We start from the raw sequence: 10,000 nt of genomic DNA, 5'->3' as shown, positions 1-10,000 counted from the left end.
AAACGTCCCCCTGACCTTACTTTGATCGTCTGATAAGAAAATGTCCCCATGAGCCTATTTTATTATTAAGCAGATTTGGGATGGTAGAGGGGTTAGAAACCCATGAATGAAAATAGCCTATTTATTTCAGGTAGCCTATTTTTGCACCAAAAATATGTGAAAACCATGGACACGTTCCCAGCGCCCCCCTAGGTTGTATGAACGCCCCCCAGGGGGCGGTACCGCCCCCGTTGAGAAACCCTACTCTACAATATAGTGAAATTGTCTATGGTATATTGTTATAAGACATAACAGATGAAATCAATGTTGCACTTACAGTTCAGTGAGTTGCAGGTTCTTGAACATGGACCAGCGCAATCTTTTTATCGGGTTCCTGGACAGGTTTCTGTGGGAAAAGGGAAAGGAAAAATGGAGAGAGTGAATGAAGGAGAAAACTGAGGTAAACTGAGGTAACATCTGAAAGATTTTCTGTTTTGTTTGTTTGTTTTTTTTCTGATGTGAAAACTGTTTGTGACTGGTGATAAAGCTAACAGGGCAGGCCAATAAGAGGGAACAGCTCTGGGGCCAGGAAGCTAAGCGGAGGGAATAAGTGTGACTGCGGGGCAACTAGCAGCGCCGGCAATCCGATAAGCAGGAAACGCGGCCATTTTCTGAACCAGAAATTAAATAGACACGGAGAAGCCTGCAGTTTTAAAAGCCACCAAACTCAATTCAGAGGAGACAGAGAAGCACTGTCGCGCCGCCTGCACTCAGACAAGCCTGCTCTGGACCATAGCTGACAGTGTGTGTGTGTGTGTGTGTGCGCGCGCGTGTATGTGTGTGTGCGTGTGTGTGTGTGTATGTGCGTGCAAGAGTGTGTGTGTGTCGGTTTATGTCGGGCACAAAACATTAAAACCTATTTCATCTGACATGAATTTAACTAATGACATCTTTTACGGATCATTGTGGCATTCCAATTCCAAATCCTATAAATCATGCTACTGTATTTTCAAACTAAAACTCCCTGCATTAACAGGTTGCTTCTTTTGCATAGAGGAAATGCAACCCAGCCAGCCAGACATCATCTCCTTTTGCCACGAGCAGTCCTGGCATATTCTCCCGGGTCTATTGTTAGAGATGCCTCTGGTCCTCGTCTCAACCTCCATACATTTCCATGACAACTGATAGCCCACTACTTGTTACCCTCTCCAGGAGGGTTTAGGGTAATAGCATACCCAATTCTACATACTGTGGTCTCCCTCCAGGAAGAAGGAAGGAGCAGTTGCCTGGTCAGCAGTATGGCTATACGCTGAGCTCTAACATCGGTCTGGGAGCTGATAAAGTGTCAAGGAAGAACGAGATAGAACATGGCAGAAGGCATCCTGATCGCTTTTGAATGTGCTGGGACTTTTTCATCTCCTTGAGCTTGTGTGTGTGTGTGTGTGTGTGTGTGTGTGTGTGTGTGTGTGTGTGTGTGTGTGTGTGTGTGTGTGTGTGTGTGTGTGTTTCTGTGTGCATGTGGGCGTACATTAGGGGTGTAATGGTGCATGTATTCATATTGAACCGAAACGGTACGGGCGTCACGGTTCGGTGCATGAATTTACACGGAGAATACACGGTATAAAACTTCTCACATGAAGAGCTGGCAGTGTTAAGTGCATAGACAGTAAAAGAAAGTGTCAACGCTAACCAGGCTAATAAACAAATCATGCTACGGTGAGTTGACGTCGAAGGGTGAAGTCACGTGACTCCTAGTTGTAGGCTAGTCTGTTTATGAAATGAAAGGAGCAATTTCGTTTTTTAAAAGAAGGCAAAATATTGTGATATTTTCACAGTTAGTAGATTATTACTGTACACACACTGAAAAATATTGAGGCAAATTGTAGACCCTTCCATATACAACTAAACACAGATGTTGAAGGTCTTGCTTAAGTGGATTTTTAAAAATCATTATTCTATATAATTTGCACTTTCAGAAATAAGAGATGCTGTAGGCCTATTTTCAGTTTTATAGCTGAGTGTCTTATTTTGTTAAGTTACAGATAGAGTCTGGGTACTTACTGTAGGCCTACTGTTTACATCTTACACACTTCAGGCTGTTGCAGATAGCTCAGGGGAGAGACTGTATAACACTAGGTGGTACAGCCTGAGACATGCACAATAAAAACTAAATTGCTTTCTGCATTTTTGTTTTGCTTTCCCCTCCATTGTACCAAACTCGTACCGAACCGTGATGTCCGAACCGAGGTATGAACCGAACCGTGACTTCTGTGTACCGTTACACCCCTAGCGTACATGCATCTGTGTGTGTGTGTGTGTGTGCAAGTGTGTGCTTGTGTGTGCATGTGGGTGTACATGCATGTGTGTGTGTGTGTGTGTGTGTGTTTCTGTGTGCATGTGGGCGTACATGTACAGTATGTGTGTGTGTGTATGTGTGTGTGTGTGTGTGTGTGTGTGTGTGTGTGTGTGTGTGTGTGTGCATGTGTGTGCTTGTGTGTGCATGTGGGCGTACATGCATGTGTGTGTGTGTGTGTGTATGCGTGTGTGCATTTGTGTGTGTTCGTGTGTGTGTGTATTAGACAAAAAGACAGAGAGGCTGAGTGGCTGAGGTAGGGACTACCAACATGAAAGAGGGCATTCGGAATGAAAGGTAATAACCACAAGATACAGTAAGGTCATTTTCTTGGAAAAATAAAATTATTTGCCAATAAGATCTGAGATCTAATGGTCACACACACACACACACACACACACACACACTCACACACACACACACAAAAACAGTGTGACAGTTAAACTACACACAACGACACACACACACAATAAACTGAATTTGTGTGTGTGTGTGTGTGTGTCTTTGAATAAAAATCGTGCTGAGGAGTTGCTGCTTACATCTCATGACAACGCATGACATCTCATGACAACGCAGCTGAGGTTTATATGCGCCTTTCGCTATTAGGTATAACCAGATTTTTATTGGTCAGTGGCGTAATGGTTTTTAGAGGGTGTAAGAGTGATTTTTCGATCGTGCACCAGACCCACCCCTGGCCGCAAGGTTTAATAAAAGTGGAGTGCATAGCGTAACATAAGAAAGAGCCTTGCGTCACACCTTGCGTCACACTTTGCGCCACACTTTGCGCCACCTTGCGTCACACTTTGCGCCACCTTGCGCCTTGGTGCACGATAGGGCCCAATGTTTATAAGATATATTTGTTTTCTACCCTCTAGTAAATTTCATGTTGAGGTGAGATTAAAAGGTATGACCTTTACATTATTCAAAGCTGCCATAATTTCTCAGAAGCTATAGGTCTACTCTATTGAGTCTATGTGATGAGATCAAACTCCCAAACTACCGACTTGCTTAAAGTGAGTTGAATATAACAACATGTGTAGGTTTTTTTAGGCTGTATTGCAATATGCTATAATCATTGCATGTAATATACAGTGCATACGGAAAGTATTCACAGCGCTTCACTATTTCCACATTTTGTTGTCTTAGACTCATCTTACAATGGATTCATTTTCTTTTTTTCTTATCGATCTACACACAATACTCCAACAAAAGTGGTGTTTGGAGTGTTTTGTAAATTCATAAAAATAAAAGACTGAAATATTCCATTTACATAATCAGACCCTTTGTTATGACGCTTGTAATTGACCTCTGGTGCATCCTACTTCTATCACTGGTCCTTGAGATGCTTCTACAACTTGATTGGAGCCCACCTGTGCCTAAATTAATTCACTTATTAGGAAAGACACACATCTCTTTATATAAGGTCTCACAGTTGATGGTGTATGTCAGAGTGAAAACAAAGCCAAGAGAATTGTCTGTAACCCTGCGAGACAGGGTTGTGTGAAGACACAGATCTGGGGAAGGATACAAGAACATTTCTGCAGCATTGAAAGTGCCAAAGAGCACAGTAACCTCCATCATTCTGAAATGGAAAAGTTTGGAACAACCAACAGCCTTCCTAAACCTGGCCGCTCAGCCAAACTGAGTAATCCGGGACGAAGGACCTCGGTCAGACAGGTAACCAAGGACCCAATGGTCACTATGAATGAAATCCAAAGTTCCTTTGAGAGGATGAGAGAAGCGTAAAAGAAGGACAAACATCAGTGCAGCTCAGTGCCTGGTTTCATCCACACACACCGTTGGGGATTGCGGCCAAATAGTTCAGTCTTTGTTTTATCAGACCAGATTTTACTTCTCATGGTCTGAGTCGTTTCCCTTTTTGGGAAACTCCTGGCAAAAAATGGCTCCCATCTGTCCATTCTACCATAAAGGCCTGATTGGTGGAGTGATGCACTGATGTTTGTCCTTCTTTTTTTGTGATCAACTTTTTTGATTAAGAAAAGTCATGATGTGAGAAAATCACATGACAAAATCTCATGACAGAAACTATTTACACATAGCCAGAGCCTTGTGAGGTATCTACACATATTTAGACATATAATACTGAGAATAATAATAAAAATACAGTACCGTACCGTAGATTGATGAGAAAAAAAAATGAATTGAATCAATTTTAAGATGAGTCTGAAACATAACAAAATGTGGAAAAAGTGAAGTGCTGTGAATACTTTCCGTATGCACTGTATATTATTTGTCATTTTTATAAGTCATTTTTTAGATTCCACAAAATTCACCAGATGTCATAATTTAAGGGGTTATCTTCACAGGGGAGCATGCCCCCGAAACCCCCCCTAGCATTTCAGAGGCCCAAACGTGTTTTATGTCATGGGGCCCACATTGTCCAGCAGCACCCAATCAATAATTATCACCCAATTAATAATGATATTTTTGTAAAATGTGACAACCTATTTTGAATGTCATACCCTGACTGGCAAAGTATGAGTGTATGCACACATACAGTATACACTCTTAAAACGAATGTGTTGAAAATAACACAACTGGCGTTGTTTTACACATTTCTGTGTCCAGATAGGAACAACACAGTTTGTGTTGTTTCCTTTTTTAATTTGTTACACAATATGTGTTGAAAATAACACAGCTTTTTGTGTTACAACTGTTTGTGTTATTTTTTAGCACATCGCTGTGTCCAGATAGGGACAACACATTTGTTTTAAGAGTGTAGTAGTGGGCCTATTTGGAAGAAGGGCCTTATTTTAGTCCCAGTCCGTCCCTGTGTACATCTGTTGCTGTGTCCCAATGAGAGTTTGAGAAAGCATTGGAATATCCTGGCAAATCAGGTGATAATGACCTGAGCAATCTTCTATTTGTATTATTATATCGGTACTCGTTTTGTCAGGCTCAACATATTGCTCATCGTAGTCTTCTAACGATTCACCATGTGCACCTCTGCACACTTCTGGCTCTGTAAACAAATGGACAAATAGTGACCCCGACTCTGTCACAGACTATTATCTTTTTATGTATCCTTTCTTTAACCATTGTAGTCACGTTCAAACAGATGTCTCTATTCCAAATGGGCCCATTCTATTTTATTCTATTCTAGCCAATCAACATAATGATTCAGAAGCATGGAAGGGAGGAATTGAGCTCAAACATCAAAATCACAGACTGAACCTTTAATTTTCACCAAAGACTCCCAAACAAACACTGCATTTCTGATTTCTCTTGCCACCTGGACGTGTTCCAACTTGGTGTTCTAGCTGTGTGTACTCCTTTGGAAGCAAGGCATCACAGTTCAAGGCAAATGTAAATGTTCTGCAGTTACAACACTCTTGGCCAGTCTCCTGGGTGTGTGTGTGTGTGTGTGTGTGTGTGTGTGTGTGTGTGTGTGTGTGTGTGTAGGTTGTGTGTGCTGTGCTTTAGACTTCTGCAGTAGAGAAACACCTCCTGGCTGCTTGCTTGGCTGCTAAGGCTTGTTTCCATGGTAACTTGAGGCTGGCTGAGAATCTTGACACCTCCCTCATAGTCATTTCCTGTGACACATGGTGTGTGTGTGTGTGTGTGTGTGTGTGTGTGTGTGTGTGTGTGTGTGTGTGTGTGTGTGTGTGTGTGTGTGAGCATGTGTGTTTGTGTGTGTGTGTGTGTGTGTGTGTGTGTGTGTGTGTGTGTGCATGTTTGTGTGTGTGTGTATGTGAGCATGTGTGTGAGCATGTGTGTGTGCTTAGGAGGGAAGTAAGGAACATCGTTCTGACACTCAACCAACACACAACAACTACTCTAAAACAACAAGTGCACAAACCAAAGTATGCATATTCACACACATTAACTGAACATACACACACACTAACTGACAGCAATAAATAATGATGAATAAAAATGAATAATGAGTAAATCACTTGCTCTGACAGATGAATATATGTGTGTGTGTGTGTGTGTGTGTGTGTGTGTGTGTATGTGTGTGTGTGTGTGTGTGTGTGTGTTTCTGACGGATCAATATGCACCAGTGATGTGTGGGTCCATTCACAGGCAACCTCAACTTGATTGACTCAAACTGAACTGACTCAAACCGTGATTATAATTATAGAGAAAATGATCCCCGGACTGCAACCTCACCCACTTTTTTGCATATTAATTTGTATAGTGTAGCTGTGTGTTTAAATGAGATAGAATTGCCCTTTCAGACAGCTTAGTCTACCTGAAGCATTCACATTGTTTAGTTAAACAAATGCAACACAAACACAATTCTCTTTACTCCAATAAAAGTTAGACTGTATAGACTGTAGGCAGTTTAGCATACAGTATTGCTGACATCAATTAAAAGCCAGCCAATTGGCCAGTCAGCCAATGATGTTTTAGAAAGAAGTTAGAGCCTATTACTTTGACTGAATCCTTTAGGTAATATTCAACTAATATGTTTCATGAAATTACATTTTTACGGACTCGCCCGCAAATGATCAGAATATCATTAAAAAATATTTTTGTTTGACTTCATGGGTGACCGCGGGTCATTGAGGGCATCAACTTATTTTGGATCAGCCCATGCATCACCGATATACACAAAAGCCAACACACACACACACACACACACACACACACACACACACACACACACACACAGAGAGAGAGAGAGACACACACAGACACACACACACACACACAGAGAGAGAGAGACACACACAGACACACACACACACACACACACACACACACACACACAGAGAGAGAGAGAGAGACACACACAGACACACACACACACACACACACACACACACACACACACAGAGAGAGAGAGAGAGACACACACAGACACACACACACACACACACACACACACACACACACACACACACACACCCAAACCTGCACATTGGTTTCACCCATTGCCCTCAGCATTCGAATCACCTCATTAAACAGATAATGAGAATATTAAAGTATCATCCACAGAGATGCACCAGACCTGTAGTTCTCACACACACACTCACACACAAACACACACAAACACACACACACACACACACACACACACACACACGCAGAGTCTCTCTATCTGTCTCACCCTCCATCTTTGTCCTCACAACAAAGGATGTGCACAACAGTCCTTGAAGCCTCTTGAGGATCCATGGGAACACCAGTGGTTGTGGGTGAGGAAATTGTTCTCACAAGGACTATGGCAAAATGTATGATTTATATTGAGATATGCAATGCAGTAGCATGAAACCAATAGGTCTGGGAAAATTGCCTTCTGATGAGACAAAGAGCGCCCAGTTTGCCTGAAGCTCTTGACCCTCTCCAGTCCGAGGAAAAAAATATTGTATTCGTTGTCTTCCTCTCATGAGTCCTTTTCCGGCTTAGAGGAACTCATAAAACTATATGAGGTGAATGTACTGTTGTGTTGTGTTGTGTTGTGTTGTGTTGTGTTGTGTTGTGTTGTGTTGTGGGTGTGTGTGTGTTAGTGTGTCTTTGTGTGTGTGCATGTGTGTGTGTCTTTGCGTATGTGTATGCATGCACATACTTCTGTCTGTCTGTCTACAGTATGTGTGTGTGTGTGTGTGTGTGTGTGTGTGTGTGTGTGTGTGTGTGTGTGTGTGTGTGTGTGTGTGTGTGTCTGTGTGTCACAAACATAAATATGTGTATGCGTGTGTGGTGTATGCGTATGTTCCTGTGACTTCCTTCAAAAGACGAAATGCTCATCCATCTGTTTAGAACCAGACAAAACTCCAATCAAGGTTATATTTTTTACGCCTCTCCACCGGCACTCACTCTGGTCTCCAAACTAATTGCTATTTTCCTGCATGACCTTGGAAGCAAAATCAATTACTGAAATGACTCAGAACGCAGAAAAACAAGCCAGGTACAATGAAGCTTGAGCTAAAGAGGGCTTGTTAAGATTGTAGAGATAGGTGCTGGCCAACATTTGCACTGCAAGAAGCTGTGTGGTCACCAAGATTCTCTCTGGGCTGGACCAAAATGAGCCACACCACATCTATGCAAGAACAGCTACATCAGGCAGTGGCAAATACACTGCTTTAATTTGTGTAGGTATACAGGTGTGAGTATGCATGTGCAATTGTGCACGCCCATGTGCGGGGGCCTGAGTGCACACTGGCCTGTGTGTGAGCACTTATATCTGTGTGATGCATTCATGAATGTGCAAGCCTGAATGCTTCACTGCATGTATACATACTGGAGTGTGGAGGGCTGGATTATGTGTCCTGATCTGGAAGAGTTCCAAGTGCATTCTGGGTAATATGCTCTCAGGGACTACCACACCACACTTTATGTACATTGTTTGTCTCATACAATGTTTATTTACACTAGATGTACTATTTGTCTGATCAGTACACAATATGTGCATTGTCTTGTGTTCTCTCTATATGGTGCATATTATTATGAGCGGCGGTCATATAGGTTTAGTTAGATTTATTTATTTTTTTTCTTTTTCGCATGGCCAAATTTCTGTCAAGGATTCCCGGGACACTGAAAGACCGGGGTACACGAAACTTGGTGGGCATGTAGCCCCACATGGATAGCATGGAACCATCGTTTTGATCTGTAGCCCCCCACTGGACTGAACCCCCCGAAAGGAGGGTAGGGCAGACACAGTTTTCTGTGAATATCTCGAGAACCGCAGTGTTTAGGAAGACCACTTTTTTTTAATGTTGATCTTAAAGGGCCATGTCAACCCATTCCATAACCACTCATTTAATGTATAGCGCCACCTAGTTAAAAGCAAAAAAGTAAAAATGAGGTGTTGTAATCGCAGGTATCTGTGACCTAACATGGTCAAAACTGCACAAAATGTAGGATCATTATGACACCCTCTGAAGACACGCCAAGTTTCGTGGAATTCCGTTCATGGGCGGCCATACAATAAATTAATTTATGTTACTGTACACCAACTGGCCTGTAGGTGGCCGGACACAGTTTTCTGTGAATATCTCGAGAACCGTAGGGCCTAGGAGGACCACCTTTTTTTTGTATGTTGCTCTTAAGGGGCCAAGTCAACCCATCCCATTACCACTTATTTCATGTATAGCGCCACCTAGTTAAAAATTAAAAAGCAAAAAATTAGGTGTTTTCATCACAATATCTCTGGCTCTGGAATGGTACTGTTACCACACTGCACATAGCTGTACATACTGTACATATCTGTTTATATGGTTAATTCTAAATATCCATATTTATTCAGTTCTGTAATATATTCTGTTAATACACTGCATATTTATATTGTTTTTACTACTACTATAATGGTACTGCCACTACATTGCACATATCTGTACATTTTGTTCATACATTGTTCATATTACATAGCCATATTTATTCTGCTCTTATAAGGTAACTGTGAATACACTGCACATACTTATATTTAATTTATACTATTCTAAACCACCTTCTGAAAACAACTGTATACTACTGTCTACTCTGCACTATATCTTTTGTCATGTCTATGCACCACCTACTTTGTACATCACATTTGACTTTTTCTGCTTTTTTGCAGTTCTGGTTAGACACAAACTGCATTTTGTTGTCTCTGTACTTGTACTTTGCACAATAACAATAAGGTTGAATCTAATCTAATCTAATATTGTGCATATATATACATATGGTGAGAGACAAATCCCTTGTGTGTGGTATCAATTGGCAATG

At 41.6% G+C, this 10,000-nt stretch overlaps 1 protein-coding gene across 2 annotated transcripts in view; it reads right to left on the bottom strand.

Moving 5' to 3' along the window:
• ntrk3a (neurotrophic tyrosine kinase, receptor, type 3a) overlaps positions 1–10,000 on the bottom strand; it is a 181,129-nt gene that overhangs the window by 99,202 nt on the left and 71,927 nt on the right. For both annotated transcript variants that reach the window (XM_042111045.1, XM_042111047.1), the window contains exon 4: positions 317–385. In XM_042111045.1, coding sequence (XP_041966979.1) covers positions 317–385 — 69 coding nt within the window. The remainder of the gene's footprint in view (positions 1–316; positions 386–10,000) is intronic.

The sequence above is a fragment of the Alosa sapidissima genome, chromosome 11, assembly GCF_018492685.1.
Source record: "Alosa sapidissima isolate fAloSap1 chromosome 11, fAloSap1.pri, whole genome shotgun sequence".
Lineage (NCBI taxonomy): Eukaryota > Metazoa > Chordata > Actinopteri > Clupeiformes > Clupeidae > Alosa > Alosa sapidissima.
Note: the sequence above shows the minus strand (reverse complement) of the source record. Positions and strands in the feature narration are given on the sequence as shown.